General features: G+C 41.2%; 1 protein-coding gene across 50 annotated transcripts in view; it reads left to right on the forward strand.

Moving 5' to 3' along the window:
- The window catches only part of NEB (nebulin), a 392273-nt gene that overhangs the window by 288753 nt on the left and 85325 nt on the right, over positions 1-18195 (forward strand). For all 50 annotated transcript variants that reach the window (XM_085645543.1, XM_085645542.1, XM_085645546.1 and 47 more), the window contains 7 exons: positions 354-458; positions 2316-2423; positions 2895-2999; positions 11311-11415; positions 14145-14249; positions 15508-15618; positions 16136-16246. In XM_085645543.1, coding sequence (XP_085501669.1) covers positions 354-458; positions 2316-2423; positions 2895-2999; positions 11311-11415; positions 14145-14249; positions 15508-15618; positions 16136-16246 — 750 coding nt within the window. The remainder of the gene's footprint in view (positions 1-353; positions 459-2315; positions 2424-2894; positions 3000-11310; positions 11416-14144; positions 14250-15507; positions 15619-16135; positions 16247-18195) is intronic.

Consider the following 18195-nt stretch of genomic DNA (forward strand, 5'->3'; position numbering starts at 1 on the left):
CAGTAGTAGAAAAAAGATACAACCTAACAATATTAATGTGCTATCTCTATCTATCATGAATATTTGTAATTGTCATAGCATACTTATTACCATGCACACAATTTATCTACATTTGATAAGTTCTACTATACATCAAAATCACCTCAACATTCTAATTTGAGAAAAGTCCTGGTTCATAATATTCACCCTCTACTACAGATAGAAAGATGAATTTGCCCATTTTCTTTTATATATAACCTACAATGTAAACACCATATATTCATATTTGTGATACACAAATGTCACTCATAGGTAAGTATATGAATACATGATGTACTGTAGCTGATTGCTGTATTTTTCTTTTGCATAATCAGTGGAAGTACAAGCACAATTATGAAAAGGAGAAGGCGAACTACACCACCGTCATTGATACTCCTGAGCACACGAGGACCCAGAAAGCCGGCAAGCAGATAAGTGATGTAAGTAAACTTGCAAAAAGCTGAGTACAAAACACTAGCCAGTTTCCTGCAGAGCTGGGACTATATGTGACTTGTCTAAGATGGTTGTGACTGTTTTTTTTCATTCATTGACTAATTGATGGACTGATTAATATGACTTCAGATGAGAAATGTCTGGCTCCGTTTGACTAGGTATGACACTCACAGGTAAGATTCTGGTGGCAAAAAAGTAGGTCTTTTTTGGATGATCAGATAAGATAATCCTTATCAAAAGAAATCTTTCATAAATAAGAATATCTGATGGTATGTTGATTTGTTTATGAGTTTGACCTTGTAGAAGGTTTTATTGTTTCCTTTTGAGTAAAAGCTAGGTTAATTTGTGCTCTTCGACATTAGCTTTCTTACGGATGAAGCAGAACACCATGTTTTCACAGTTTACTCTGCAAGCAGTCTTTACTTTGTCTGCATTAATGAATAGATAGCAGAACAGCAATAGTAAATGTCACCAATCAAGGATTATTAAAGAGAAATACACTGTTTGTTTTCCTACTTTTTTGATCTTGCTGCCTGAATTTTATTTTAGATCTTTAGGTTTTTCTGAAACGTTAATTCTCCATTCAGGTGGCATGTACATTGACAAAGATAGAAAAATCTGAAAAGAAATGTTGCAACTTTTTTTTTCTTACCAAATTCTTGATTTCCTTCTTTCCTCTGGAATTTTGTTTCTTTGTCAGACAAGCATACAATCAAATAATCATTTCCAAGCTGGAGATTTTTTTGGTTCATAATAAACAGCTTTACAACATTGAGTGAGAGAAGATGTCGCAGGACACCTTCATGAACAATTTGTTAGCCGCATCTGTTTCATTGAGGAAGTGACTCTTGCCCTCAGTTTCCTAGTTCAGTGATGATGGTACTGGATATGCTCTATGAGTAGCAAAGGCAAATCTTTTACCAAAGGCAGAGCTATGCGATTAGAGCTGGTTAGCTTATAAATATTAACTTGGTTTTTATGTGGAACTTGTATAATCCACGGATTAGAGGAGCAGAGTGGGAAGACCAGGAGTGAAAGCACCTCCCACAGCGGCACAGAACATATTTTATTCACTTTGATTTGATTTGATTTGATTTTGTGTATTTATAAAGAGCACGGTAACTCCAGAAGGAGCATCTTGGCACTATGCAGAAGTAAAACAGAAGATTCAGACTGTTATGGATTACACCAAAGAATGACAGAGCGAGTCAGGAGCTGTAAAGATCCAAGTCTTGAGTGCTTTTCTGATTCCAAGAGTCATTATGAGACACATTGTTAAGGGTGCCCATAATTCTGCCCTACTTTCTTCACTTTGAAGGCCAAAAAGTAGAGTTCCCCTCATGGAGGCAGAGATAGAGACACTGAAGCAACATAAAATCATTAAATTGAGACATAATCTCATGAGTTTTCCCAATGTGCCACATGAGTGGTGGTGGTTTTGTGAGCAGACAGTGCAAAAATGACAAACATTGCACACCATCAAGGTATATGGCCACCTCCAGCGAGTGTTCAGAACAATCACCAATAGAGGTAAGGAAGGATACTGTCCAGTTCAACTTGAAGAAAATAGCTTGTAACATTGCCAGATTATGTGTAACCACCATGTTTCCTTCCTTCAAGAAACCTGCATATGGGGGTTTTCGTGGCCAACGTACAAATGGATGCCAAAGACATCAATGACAAAGGCTAGACAAAGCATGTTCATTATAGAAAGACTTACCAATATGGTATTTAAATAGTATCAACATCTGTAATGTGTCTTCTATGTAGACTAATTTTATGACTGATACAAAATAATATCAATTTGCATGATAACGCACGTTCCTTCTCATTAATTATTTTAGATCATTTACAAGATGGAGTACCAGAAAGCCAAGGCTAAGGGATACACCTCCATCCATGACACGCCATTGTTGCTGCACATGCGCAAGGTCAAGGATAAAATAAGTGAGGTAATTGCACATTTTACTATGCCATACACCTATTGAATCTCTGTTTTTGGTCACAATGCATTTTCACAAGTCAAACTTGTTAATATATATTTAAAGCAAGACTGGCTTAATCTGGGACCCTGCACTGAGTAGAGATTTTCAGCAAGCAGTGATCACTTGCTAGTGAATACCTAAAGTTTAGGCGTCAAGGTTGTGGGTCACATTATGCAGTGTGTAATGGACAAGGTCCATGTTTCATATATATGTAATTCACATTCACTGTTTAAAAAAAAAAAAAAAAAATATGCATTTAACAAACAAATATCACAGTAATGCTTATCAGTTAGCCACTGTTATGGCAAAACAAGAATAAAATATCAGTTTTATTAATGTGTACCTAAGTTGCTTAGACCTTCTTAGCCTATGCTTAGTAAACAGTAGTGCATCTTTCGTAAGAGTCACGTTCATTGCAAATATTGTTTCTTTATGCAGTTGAAATACAAAGAACTTTATGAGAAGAGTAAGGGCAATTGCAACCTGATTGCAGACGCTGTGGAGATCAAGACTGCAAAGCAAGCCTACAAGGACATCAGCAATGTGAGTTTCAAGCAGCGGGAGACAGTTTTTGTGTAATTTTGAATGTACATATTACATAGGGACAATATCTCTTAAGGTTCATCAAAGTTGCTCAATAGCACAATGGATTGTATATCCACAGCTCCTTATCAAGGAAAGAGTAGCAATGAACAGGAAGTTAACTGAGGAAGCTTAACATTTTCAACCACCTAATGTAGGGAGCCAAAGTTTAAGTAGCTAAGCTAAGTTCAACTAACTGGAACACGCCATCAAGGGGAAAGCACAAAGGGGGCAACTTACTGGTCAAAGTTATTCATTGTTTCCGCATTCAGGATGACCAAGGGCAAGGGATACGTTTGTTTTTGTTTTTTCACTTTCCGAACAATGCAAATTTTGTAAATAATCATAAAAGTGTAAATGAATTAAATAGATGAATTAAAAATACAACCACACATAAAATAGGTGATTACAGTAATTTAGATAAAAAATTCATTGAGTTGTATAGCCAAATGGCATTTGTTTTAAAAATCGTCCAATTGAACAACAGTCCAAGGGGCTGGATAACGTACGCAAAAAATAAAAAGCAGGTTTATGATTATAAACTCCATGCCATTTAAGAACAAGCAATAAATATTTATGCTTAACAGATTCATAATATTTACAAGAAAGAATACACTATATTAGAGACTGTGGTGAGACCTCATCACAAGGACAAAATATAACAGAATCATTGTTAAACTGGCCAAAGGGAAAAAATTAATTACTTCTAATCCGAGCATAGGCGAAATCTTGACATAAAGGACCTTTCCCAAACATTATTGACTAAAGGCAAGTAAGGTTCAATTCCCTTACAAGTGCGGACGATTGCGCAATCTCTTAAGGTGGGGTTCTCCATAACCTTCATTTGCAGAGGAGGAAGACATAAATATGTTTTTGACCCCTACACCATTGTCCTTAACAATCTGCTCCGTTGAAGTGAACAGGTCAGATCTGCAAAAGGGGCCCACAGATTTCTTAGACTATCTCGGCAAGGGGATCTTATAACCTCTTTCACAGGCTGAAAACAACTCAGTGATAATCTGGCAATTCAGAGAAGCATGCTTGCTTCCCTATACTGAAATCCAGAGGAATAATGAGATTATTTTGATGACATCTTCCATAAAAGTGGGGCCTAACTCCTCATGTGTACAATAGTGGAAACTGGGGTTGGAAGGGAGCCCAAAGAGCCATCTACAAAAGCGGTTCTCCTCCAGTTAAAGTTTATGGCAATCCTGATGGCCATATGGCGACCCTATAGGTCAAAACTGGGAAACACTTGCACAAGTAAATTTCTAAATTTGATCGAACTGTTTGCTATTCATCCTACTGAAGAAATCAAATAAGACACCAACAAACTGGTTGAATTGGAAGCTCTGCTGGAGATACAGAGTAGCATCATGAATTAAATAGCACCCCCAGATATTGAATACCACTGACCTTGGTGATGACCGGCCCTTAATAATGATGGGTCTTACGCTGCACCATTGGTGACCTGTAGTGCTTGTAATTTTGACACAATAGGATACACCTGGATCCTGCACTCCCTAGAGGAGGCAAATGCACTACTGCACCTTTAAACAACACACGTTAAACAGCACTCCCAAAAGACGCGGCGATAAAACAAAACCAAGCACTCTTTTAAGGAGAGGCAAAAAGACAACTTCAGGTGCATTTAAAGTAACACACACGTCTATTCAATATTTTAGAAAGAAAGGCAAAATATATCAGTTAATGCAGACTCCCAAATATCAAATGACTCAAGTGCAAAACCAAAATAAAATTTAGCATATATACATGTGGCAAAGAGCAAAGAAACGTAGAAATTATGTACATAAGGAACACCTCACCGACCGATCATGCAACATCCTTGCCAACTCAACCTGGAGAAGCCCTTCGACAGCACAGGAAGGAGTTCGATCGGGACCCAAGTTCCATCTGTTTCACAGCAGTATGTCTACTCTGTGATGAGCTTCTACCTGCCCCCTAAAGACCTCAAGCTTTAATACCTTTACTCAATGTGAGGCGAAGATTCTAGAAACCTTGCCCCCTTCTACTGGAAAAAAACGAGCTGTCCATACTGGTCTGTGTCAAGGTCAAGACGGAGGCAGGCCAGGCTCCTGTATTTTGACTCCAAGACAGAGCTGTACATTCCGCACATTCCCTGAAAGGTCCCAAGCACGCATCCCACACAACATGTTCCAGTTCACTCTGATCGGTGAGGAGCGAAAAACAAGTGACAAACAAAAACATGCCCTCCCCACTTTGCATCTACGTGCGAGCACAGAAAATGTAGTCTGTTGCACAAGATGGAATCAGCACAGAAAATTGAGTCAATTATGCCAAATGGACCCAATGGTCAATATATTTTAATATCAGTACATGACCATAACCCAGAAAGTGTTTATGGCAATGTTCGTCTCGAGGGCCAGACTGTCAATAAACTTGAGAAACTTGTCTGTGAGACCTTTGAGACCGTTGGGGGTGCAGGATATCAAAACGGTGTGAACTGCATATAGGAGCACTGGAATGAAAATAGACACTACCTTTGGGACATCCTGGCTCCTAGAAATCAAGCATTAACTTAGGTCATTAATATACAATAAAAACAGAATGGGGACAAGCATACAACCTTGGTGAACCCCTTTCGCCAAACCAAAAAGGTTCTGTACACTCCCCCTGTATCTCATACATCTGAAGCAGTGATGCCACAGTGTAGAGCTCATAAGAAATGCACCAGGTTTTATGGTAGGCCTGTCTTGAGCAGAATACCACATACCTATGATCGGTTATACCGATCAAACGTGCTGCTCAGGACCATGAAGGAGAGATAGGACATTAATCAAGGGCATTACTGTGAATAATCCCTATCAACATCATCATAATAATACAAAATTGATGGTTTGGAAACAGAGCGCTAGGAATACTCAACCCTTATAATAGGTACTCAGGAATATCAAGAGATATTTCGTTTTGAAAATGGCATTAACCTATCAATGAAAAGTTAAGAAAAACACTATGCTCAAAAGAATATTTAAATTTCCACTTTTAGTGCCTGCGCACTATTGGACAATTGAGAGGTTTTTGTGTGTATTGAAGCTCTGGGCCATTAGTTCAAGCATCTATAATGCTGGTCTCCACTCCGTTACCCTCACCCCCTCTTGCAAACAATGTACTTATTAAACTCCTGCAGGGTGCTCCTTAGAGATGCATTGACTCAGTCATTCATGGGCATACCTTTGGAAGCCGTGACACCTGATACAGTAAACTTAGCTTTCCTGCACTCTATGTTTGAATAGAGCAATTCATAAATTAGTATAGGTCACAAAAACCTATGTATGCCTTCACGGTCATGTGCAGCTTCAAACCTAAGCATTGAGGTGGGACTACAGTATTTAGAGTATGTTTCAATGTGTATATGGCTGCTTCCAAAACTGATGGGGTAATCTGTGGTGTTCTGCGTATCTACATGATATAGGAAATTGGGTAGGTTTAATTATTCTCATCACTCGCTTTGCTTAATGCGTCAAAACTCCATGTGCATCTACTTACTCTGAGAAACAAGAAATATGATAAAAGCCGGAATGTATGTAAGGTCCCTGTCTCCCTCAAGGCAGACCATTAAATTGTACTTCTGATATTGAACAGCACTTTAGGACTTGCCTGTAGTGATGAGAATGAGCTCATCCACAATTATATGTCATTGACAAAGGTTTGCCCTATCAGAAGGCAGAATACAGCACAATAATTCTGCACTGACCTCTGACTGGTAAAAGATCACAAAACTCTTTCTTGATAATTGCCTCTGTAAGATACAAGAGTATATAATGAGATAAGTATCATCTGACCAAACATTTGTGTCCTAAGTATTGGTTCCAAAAACATCACCCCTTTGGAGTTAATAATATAAAGTCAACAGACAATTGAACTTTATTTTGTGAATAATATTTAGGACACAATATAGATGACAGATGATATCCCAATTGATATGTGGCTGGAAATTATCAATAAACATTAGTGGGTGGGCTAAAGCACTAACAAAAAGGGATACGTGGGACTAAATTCCCAGGAGAAGACTTTATTGAGCTTATTTGTGCATAAAGGTCAGTTTGAAGATAGACCTGAGTTAAATCACAATAAACGTGCTGAAATAGTTATTGCTCTTCACTGCTGAGGGAATAAGTGGTGTGCAGTAAACTGTTATGCTCCACTGAAGATACTTGATACTATATACATGAATTTCCCTTGGGTTACTAACTGTTAGACTTGTCATCTTTTGGCGTGTTCTTCCTGATCTTTTTAGCTACCAACCTCATGTTTAGACCTTGTTTTGCTAGCCTTAGGACTTTGAGCGTGTTTGACTTTTCCATTCAGTGTCAAAGCTCATCATATACATACTGGTGATTGGTGTATCCATAATTAGCTGATTCGAGTTAGCTGTAAGTCCCTTGTCTAAGGGTAAGAAATATACCCAGAGCATGTATCTTGAAAGCTCCTCCGTGGGCCTGCGGCACTGGTTGTGCCACCCATAGAGGTATCTCATTGATTGTGCCACAGGTTTTCCCTGGTGGGGCCTGTGAGTGCAGTTGAGTGTTGCTCGGTTTGGCATTTAAAAAGCTTTGTGCCAAAGGTTCTACATATTTCTTGCCATATCCGAGTTTTCCCTGGTGACAAGGTGCGGTGTTGCGAAAGAGGTAGCGCATGTGCGCATGTGTCTTACCTGCAAGGGCTGTGAATGGCATGGGGTGGTGTGCTCGGTACGATGGGCCTGCTTCTCACATTGGATTAGCATAGGAGAATGGTGGGAAAGGGTATTGAGCAGTATTTCCTACGTGCATAATAGTAGCAGTATAGTGTTCGATAGCGATGAGTTTGTAATGGCAAATCCTCTCTGGTAGTGCGAGTGGATCCGACATTACGTGGGTGGAAATGTTTCTTTGAGAATGTGGGCATTTCAATGCTCATGGCTCCATGTGCCTCTCGGCTGTCTCCAATTCACATCTGGGTGCTTGGGGACAGCTACATCTGTGCATTACTGATAGAAGGCCATAAGTTAGGGGCTTGAGGGAAACTGCAGACCTCGCACTCTGAGGGGCCGCTCTTGCAAAATTACGTGGTGGTGGAATTGGCACCTGGATTTTAAGGAGCAGTGTCATGGCCCCACTAAAGAGAGTGATCAAACCTCCCGGGGTAGGATGGCAGACAGGACAAAATTTAGAGAGGGACTGTGTATTTCAAAAATTGCGTTTTGAACTGATCGCATCTTCAAAGGCCATTGTTGGTCTAACTCTTGGGTCTCTGACCTCCGAAAGTAGAGAGGCTTTTGGATTTGGAACCATACTATGCTGATTTGACGCTGGGACATTGACACAAGGAATCATTAGGGCAGTAGGGACTGCAAATGGATTATCCGCAGACATGTGGTGACCTGGAGTTGTCGGACTCCAGGAAGGGGAATATCACTTGGTGGATTTTGCCTGGACATTGCCGGCCTGCAGCTAAGTGGCAACTGTTGTGGCCTGGGTCCATAAATACTCTCCAAGGGCCGGTAGGCTGGCCTCCTGTCCACAGGATCCCAGGGACACAGAGGATCTCACAGTTTCCACTAAATCATAAGGACCGCTTAGGGTGCGGTTGAAACGTGTGGAAATGATAGTCGTTTGGGACAAGGACCGCCCTGACATATACCATCATCACACTGTGCAGAGGAGTGTGCTTGTAAAGATCAGCAGCCACCTGAGGTGCCGGGATGTGAGGCATTTAAAGAGTGCATGGGAAGCTTGCACAGTCCGAGATAACCGTGCTTTCAACCAGGGGACCTGTGCTAGCTTACACTCCAGAGCGTGTGGTGTCCAAGGGGTGTTGGGCAATCCTGAACCTGGAGATGGGACTGTCTTCGATCTCCACATCGGGAGGATGACAGTGCCTGATATTGTGGCCTCTGTCTGAGGTGGCTGGCTCCCTCTCCCTGGACCAACGCCATAAGGTACTTTGCTGTGGAGAACCTCGTGATGAGGCCTGGGGGGTTTCATGTGCCTTGTGTGCACTTACAGCTGACTGTCGTGGGTTTTGGCTGTTCAAACCTTCACCTGAGGGGGAAACATTTCTCCAGACTTGGAATTTCACCAGCTTCCTGGGTCACAACCTTTTGTCTACGGGGGATAGTGATCCTCCACTCGGGCAGGTGCCTCCGGCCACCTGGAGGTCTAATCCAGATGGAAGATTGTAACTGTTTCTTTCCATTTTAGGGGTTTCGACTGTCTAGTCAATGGGGCACCAGCAGGGGCAACATATATCATTGGCTGGTGTAGTTGAGTGACTGAGGGCCTGGGTCACGAGGCATAGTCAGAGACCTCTGACTGCTTGACCATTCTGCTAATGGGAATGTTTGACAATTGCATATAACTGTAAAGTGTATATACAATCTGTATCCCGTTTTGATTTCAATGGGAAATTTCGACAATTGCATAGAACTGTAAAGTGTATATACAATGTGTATCTTGTTTTGATTTCAGTGTGTGTAATACAAAGACCGGGGTTTTAAACATACAGTGTGGAGTCTTTTTGTGGCGCATGCATTGTGTTGTGAGGGTAGTGTTGTGCCAATACTTTAAATTGGACCCTGAGGATAAACCTAACTGCTTGGTGTTAAGCTACCCTAGGGTGACCACAGGTTATCAGACCTGTGTATCGTACTCATCCTATCTAGAGTGATGGATTCTGACTGGCTTTGATGTGGCCCAGTCAGCCATAAACCGCTGGGTCTAACTATAACTATGATATTTATATTAGAAACAAGAATTAATAAAAGTAACAATAGAACGTGTGCTATTTTGTGGGACCGTACAAATTTTTATTTACACCAGCATAATCTTGCATATTTGTTAGAATTTTCGCGTTATGCGAAATTACTGTGATTATGCCATTCCAATGCATCACATAGCTGAGACTTCGCTTAGGTGAAAATCCTATTTTGGGAGCACAAAAAGAAAGCAAACAAACCAAACATGAGTGACTGTTGTTCATATCGTGTGCGATTTTAATATATTTTTTCCTTGCACCAAAAATAAATGTGAGAATACGTCCACGATAAAAATTTGTGTAAAGTGCCAAGGCCGGAGTTTGACATATTAATAATGCATACTGTTTTGTACATTTTGGGGTATTTCGCATACTTCCTGAAAAGGAAATTAAGCATATTTTGGCCGGTCCGGCCATTTAGGTTTGTCTAATGATAGCGCAACCCCAAAGAAAGCATCTGCAATGCTGTTCTCTCCAGAAGTGGATAATGCTTGCATAATATTAAAAAGTTTTTGGCCATCAGTTGGTGTGTATGGTATAATAATACATATTAGAAACAGCTCAGGCTTTTTAGAAAGCTCTATCAATAGCAAGTGGTGTGTCTGCGCTGTACAATGTACAGGGGTCCAAACACAAGACATTACAGGCTGATAAATGTTGGTAAATGGTGAGGGAGACAGAGGATGCTGGAGGCAATGTCCCCGAAGATAGGTGGAACTACTTAATGCTCAGTGCTTTATTTGTAAAACTAAAAAATGTGCAGGGGTCCAGAGCTTTTCTGAGGGTGCAGGCATTTCTGAGGCAGCTGTTACCGAATGTCAGGGCTGCCTAGTTTTGAGTCCACCACACACCTCTTTTGCCCATTACTGCCTCTCACTTGATCTCACTCACAGTGGGGCCGATTCACAGAACTAATCTGAGATAAAATCCTAAACTTAATACTTTTGGTATTCACAGAAGGCATTTAGTAGTAGTTAAGTTAGGACTCCTGACTTTACTACTACTAAACTGAGACAAAATCCTGTCTTTACAACTTTCGGTATACACAAAAGGCATTTAGTAGTAGTAAAGTTAGGATTCCATCTCGGTTTTATCCCTTTTTAGCTTTACTTCGAGAGATTGATGATGGAAAATAAGAGAAAGTTAGCAAAAAAGAGCACCGTTGCCCCTTACCGCCATCCATGGTCACACATGAAGCGCTGCTTCCTGTTCCCTGTTGACATGGCCAGGATGTTTCTAGTGGTAAGATGAAGGTCTTGCACAGAATGAAGAGACAGCGGGGCTCCCATCACCTTCTCTTTCTGTCACACAATGTTTCTTTATTCTGAAGGTCTTGGGGAGGACATTGGAAAGGATGATGGTGTGACTGATGGTGGGGTGTATGATGCACTAATGTGGTGAAGATAAGAAAGATCATGGTCCTATATAATTGTAGGAACAGTATGGCTGCAGAAAGGAAAATTGTTTAATTTTGTGATTTTGATTCTTTTTACAGCTGGATTACAGGAGGAAATATGAAGCAAATAAAGCGCACTGGCAGTGGACGGTGGACAGGCCGGACTTCGTGCACAATGCAAAGACGTCACTGCAGCAAAGTGACGTATGTAGAGAACAAGAGACAGCATACTAGAAGTTGAACTTTGTTCGTACTTATGCACAGTATTGGTCACTATTACAGTTAATGACTGACATACCTGCAAGTATTTGTTTATTTTATCTGGTACAGTGATGCAATCTTACTTTTATCTGATTTTTCTTGTGGAATTTCTTGAACTAATGAGCAGTAGATTCTAATCATACAATTTAGCTTGCAAGTGTTGCCCAACATTGCCAATATTATATCCTGGCATCAATATATGGGCCATGTAATTGCAGAGGAGGTTGCATCCTCCCAAGCAGGACATGAAAATGACCTGAGATGCTTAGCAGCAATCTTGCATCAATCCATTCAGGCATTAGAGTGGCAAGAGGGGCATGGCTGTACCTATATAATCAAATGTAGGGCATGAAAATAGCCTAATATGTGTTTATACTATCATGCATCACCCTATCCAGGATGCACAACTACCCAGAATGCATGGCAGCTACATTGTATTATCCCATAAAAGACATGATGATGGTCCACTAAAGAATGGCTGCTGTTTTATATTCCAGGGGATTGAAATATGCAAATATGTATGACTTCTTTGATAGATCACCCAACTGAGGGATGAAGATCACCATAGATGCATGGCTCTTTATGTTATCAATCAGTCAATCAACCAGGGAAGTGTAAGCTCGCTACTCACCCAGGAGGGTCTCAAGGCGCTGGGTGGGTGGGGATGGGGGAGAGGTAAGCAGCTCCAGTCAGTCGAAGAGCCAGGTCTTGAGTGTCTTCCTGAAGATGTTCAGAGAGGGGGCACGTCTTGTTCCATATCCTAAGATGCAAAGATGCATGGCTGCAGCCTTATAGTATCCTACTGAGTTCATTAAAATGACCCGAGATCTATAAATAGAATCTCATATCAATTTTCAGGTATTAGGATGACAATAGTTGTATATATAAGGCCATAAAGGGAATCAAAATACCATATGTACATCATCCTGTTCAAGGCAGTCAGTTATTGCGAGATGCATCCCTTCTAGTTTATAGTACCACGTTCAGCGCATGAAGATACCATACATACCATACAATACAGACTGTTCCCTAATATTATCATATTCCGACAATAAGTTATCTTAAAAAGCATTTCTTCTGCCTTATATTATCCTGGTCAGTCACCGACAACAGCTTCAAATCCATACTGGATATAAGGATTATAAAAGGTTAGTACCGAATGCCATTCAGAGAATTATGAAAGCATAAGATGCTTTGCCACTATCTTATAATGGCCTATAAGGAGCATGAAAATGGCCTAACATGGGTGACTGCTAACTTATGTAGCCCTGTTATCACCAAAATCGGTGATATTCCTCTTAAAGTTAGAATAAATGATCATTTTCGTACCCAATAAATTCTGAACACCTTGTTGTCGTTATTCCTCTGAAAGATAGAATAGACAATAATTATCACACCCTATACATTTTGAACATCTTGTTGTCACATTTTATTGGGTGTGATAATTATCACATCCGAAAAGGGCATCGAGGCATCAGGCCTTCAATTATAACCATAGGGCAGCATTCCACATGCCCCGGAAATTCTCCTTGCCAAGGACCTGGCGGGTCAGGGCCATCAGTAACTAACAGGAGCAGAGTGCCCAGGAAATATTAGTGGGACCCTCGTGGTCCCTTTGAAAATAGGAATTATAGGAGGTTTCAATCATTTTACACCCAATTCTTCTGCAGATTTCTCATTTCCCTCAGGTGTTTCACCCAGAGATGTATGTGGTATCTGAGGGAGGAAGACACCAGATGTGCTACTGTATATCTCAAAATTCCAATCAGACTTGTAACTCCCATTGCTGTCCCTATTAGAACGAAAAGGTTACCTATAACAAGAGCCTTTAACAGGCGCCGGTGCTTCGACTTCATTGGGGCTATTGTGTTTTCGCACTGGACTCTGACGAAAAATGTATCGTGCAGAGCACATTTGCACATTGTGATTGCGGGCAATGTTGTAGCGACTTTCAACAGGATTAGAAATACAGTATAAAGTACATTAATTTATCCCGACCATGCTTGATTGCACAGTGAAGTATACAAAAAGTGATGTATAAAATGCCTGAGTTAATCTCAGCCACTGGTAATTACTCGAAGCCACATCCCAGTTCATCAGTATTTTGCACTCCATACCACCTCAGTTTGAACCCAGCAATCTGCAAATCAGTCTTGACCCTGCTCCACAGGGAACAGTCCAGCCTGAACTGCCAGGCCAGGTCCTCCCTGAATCTGAACACTAGCAATCCAAAACTGGCTCAGCCAGGTATAGCTTGGTTCTAGTGGGACAGTGAGCACAGGACCCACGTCTGGAAATATCCGTCACACTTAGGACATCACAGTGAAGTATACAAAAAAGTGATGGATGGAATGCTTGAATTGATGGCAGCCACTGGTAATTACTGGCCGTATCCCAGTGCATCGTTATTTTGCACACCATGCCACCTCAGCTTGGACCTATCCATATGAAAATCAGTCTTAATTCTGCTCCAATGGGATGCAATGGGATGCGATTATAAAGTGAAGAAATTACTAAAAGACCTGACTCTCAGTTTGGCACGCTCTGTTTCCATATTTGTTTTGAAGTTGTGTCTTGCTTCTTCATGATACACAGCAGACTGTGTTTCTAATAATCATTAACACAAACAAAGTGCATGCTCATTAACCAACTTCTATTCTTCTTCCCCACAGTATGACTACAAGCTGGACAGAGAGTGGCTGAAGGGATGTAAACTCTCTGTCACAGATGACAAGGACATGGTGTTGGCTTTGAAGAATGCTGCAATGAACAGTAATGTGAGTGTTTGGAAACAGACGTGTTCTTTGCAGAGTAATCTCGTCTTTTGCACATTCTTGACTTGCTTGCAATACGTTAAAACAATCTGATCCTGGGCACTATGTTTTGGTACATTTGAAATGGTCATTGATGTAAGGGTATGTCTATTAGAGAGCGGGAAAGTGGCTGTAAATCATTAAATGGCTGGAGAAGCAGCTTTTCTTTATCTAAACTATTCAAAACCTGCTGCCGATAGGTGGCGTTGTACACCAGAGTGTTAAATGATTAGCCTGTAAATTTATAGATTTTACCAATGCAATAATTTGCATTTATGTAGCGCAGGGCATTAACGATTCATCAATAAGGCAATTTCTTGGATGAACTCTGCTATTCACGAATAATTGGCACCTACATAACTGTAGGGATATGACATGGCAGTATTTTCAAGGGTGGATAAACGGTGGGCATGTGGGTCACCTCCCTTTCTTCTAGTTGGCTTCTTCCAACAACTACTTCTATCCATTGCATGTGTCTGTACATGCTCTTCCATTGCTGGTGACTGGTAGCACACACATGAATATCCATTAGCCATCAAAGCATATTTCATATTCATTAGGAAGAAGCCTACTGGCCAACATCCTCATCTGCTCAACACTTCACCGTTTGTGCAGCGGTGGCTCCTCCGCAGTGGCGGAGGAGCTTCGCCCCACTGGCTCAGAGCCAGCTGAGGAAAAATAAAACGATATTTTAACATTGTTTTATTTTTCAGCTGCTGGAGCTGAGCCAGTACATGCAGGGGGTGGTGGAGCTGGGGTCACAGGGAGGAGTGGTTGTGCACTTCAGGTGTGCACGTCTGTTTGGACAATGCAAGTAACAAAGGTTTGAACACAAGATGGACTCTGCATCAAAGCAGGGCCACACCGTCTCACAAAACTGTGATTTCTTATACAAATTCAAAGGGCTGGAACGGCTACATTCCTAAATTATCTTTCAATAATCGAAAAATCTTATACCATCTGTCAATGGTGCCAAGGGAGCTGCTTGCATGATATGACGAGAAAGCCCAGTTAACGATAACCCAAGTGTGCCATCACTGCCTTTTTCTGGCAAAGACACTCTTTTTTGCCTCCTGTTATTTTTTCCCAAAGCATTATGTTGATTTAATAACAAAGTACGGTAGAAATATTAAAAAGTACTTGACTTGATTGCATACATTCACTAAATCACAACATTCTCATTGTGTGAAAAAACAGACTAATTGTATCTCTTGATGTACAGGTGAAATACAAGACGCGTTATGAGAAGGGCACCTACCAAGGGGACTTCAAGGTGGTTTCAGACACGCCTCAGATTCTCCATGCAAAGTCTGTCAGCAGTCTTGTATCAGAGGTAACAAGATAGCCGCCCATGACGCATGTTTTGACTGTGCAAACGCAATGCTAATCAACTCATTGATTGGAAATGTCAGAAGGAAAAGAACAATACCCAGTCACACACAAATGCAACTAAACAGCCCTAAGCAGTGCATCTGTACACCTGGTACTTAGTGACATAGTGTGAGCACCAGAAGAAGAGGCAATTTTATTCATTGCTTACCCTGGTGGATTTATACAGGGGGAAGTCTGAATGTATGGGACCCTTGGCAGTTTCCCATGTTTTTCACAAAGTTCTGAAAGAGGAACTTTGGTTTATTTTGTGATTGTTCTTCTTTGTATGTGGTCCCTGTTGCAGGTTGATAGGCTTTGTGATAGAACGTTGTTTTGCTTCTTGCAGGCTTTAAAAGCCTCCTGCAGAAGTGATTCTTTGTGTTGAAAGTTATGCCCTAGACCTCCAACAAAGAGTTTTTGCATCTATTCCTTTTCCACCTCTGAGCCCCTGAAACCTTTTGTGTGCAACTTCTTTCCAGACTAAGTACAAGGAGGACAGTAAAAAGCAGCTGCCGATAGGATCCTTTACGACTCTGGCGGAGACACGCGACACAGTCCATGTCAAGGAGGTGACAAAGAATTTCAGTGGGGTAAGTTATTTCTTCAGAACCATCCTCACCAGCGGCTAGTTGAGCCCTTCTCTCTGAGCAGCAGGACCCACAGACTCATGAGATGGCATGATGCATTAACCCTGTGTGAGGCACCCTCTTCGTCCAGAGCACAATGTCAGGCACAAGGAAAAGGTTACACTGCCTTTTCTCCCCTCCTTATGTACCCTTCTGTTTCAGTTCCTTAAGTACATCACCACTAGTAGTAAACCATGTTTGTAAATGATTGTACCTTTCAACCAAACTTGATGCAAATAACTTTGGGATAAATATACCCGTCAACATTATTTTCATTACCACAAGAGTAAAAGAAACACTCATCTTTGTTTCCATCCATTTACCTATCTTCCTTTCTTTCAGCTACTCTGTCCCAGTGCGTCCTTTTATCCACCTGGGTGTCTCACTGCTTGTCAATCTGTCTGTTTATCTGGGTGTTTGTCTGCTCCTCTGTTGATGTATTTATCTATCCACACATACCTCTGTCTTTCCATCTCGCTATCTATTCATAATACATCCACCCTTATGCTTTTGTATCCATGCATATATATCAGTGTATCCATGTTTATATCTGTGTATTATACTTGTGTTGCACACACTACAAAACTCATCTACTACATGCGCTAGAACATAGGGTCGGTGCACATAGCAAATTAAGTTACACTTGATTGCTTACAAACTTGCTGGCCTCAGTTACATTGGTCATGTCCTATCGCTATCTGCTGGGCAAGGGAGCTGGCATGAATGTGGACAAGTCAGACTGTGGTTCCAGATGTTGTGACCCAATTAATCTTGCGCCGGTTCTAAGGGGGCAAAATTACATTCACTATCTAGTGGTCAGTAGAGCAACCCATTAGATGCAGCTATATGAGGAATTTAGGACAATATACATGGACAATTGGTACATAGTGTCTGCCCTTTCATTCCACAAACTGGTTTCTCTGCATGGGTCAAATTGGCATTAGAGGTTTAGGGATGTGGGTAAAACTGGAGTAAAAAAAGGGCGGAATGGGGCTGATGCTGCACTCATAGGGTTAAAATAGGACAGTGTTAAGTCTTACTCTGAACTGCATCATTGATTGGGCATATTGGATTTGTGTGAGTAGGTTATTCCATTGACTAGATACCTCTGATATGCATTGGACAACCTGTGCTAGCAGGAGGTTCTATGGGTGAACAGGCAACTCATATCTGCTGAGTGTAGGTTGTAAGTTGGGGTGTATTGTGTCATATTGTGACCAACTTAAAATGAATTCTGCAAAGATTCTGTTTGCTGGACTATGCTGAGGGGCTAATGTCTGTACATTACTGCGAGACATAACATGACCTGTGGAGAGGTAACAACATGGCCACCCATGACTGTGTTGCAGTTCACATCTTGGAAGTGAGGAGGCTACTACACTGGCTAAAGAGCACACACATTTAGCAGATTGGGGTGCTGGAAATTTAAGTGCCATGACAATCTAGTACCAGCATACATCAGTGACTGCATCAAAACATACTTGTCCTCCTAAGCCCTATGCAGGCAAGACAAAGGTGCTAATTTCCTATCCCAGAATTAAGCTGGAGCCAAAAGGAGGTAGGCTTTTCTGTGTGTGAAATTCACTGCCACAGCAACTCTGAGAATCATCCCCACTTTTTTGCTTTAAATAAACATTGAATTCAACCTTTTCAAAAATATAACTTGCAACACTGTCGCCAAGACACATTCTGGAAGGTAATGTGCGCCTTAGAAATGTGATTATCCATTCATCATTCATTCGTTCAGAAAATGTGATGATGCCACTGGCAGCATGAGCTCTACAAAAGAGGATCTTTCCAAGTAATTGATGTGCTGATGCATTATCTGGACACTCAGATGGCACTCAGAAATGTTAGTTGCAATGAGCAGGGTGCTGAGTCCTGGTGGGGTGTGGAGTACTTGGTTGCTCCAG

The sequence above is a fragment of the Triturus cristatus genome, chromosome 3_1 (genome assembly GCF_964204655.1).
Source record: "Triturus cristatus chromosome 3_1, aTriCri1.1, whole genome shotgun sequence".
NCBI classification, from domain to species: domain Eukaryota; kingdom Metazoa; phylum Chordata; class Amphibia; order Caudata; family Salamandridae; genus Triturus; species Triturus cristatus.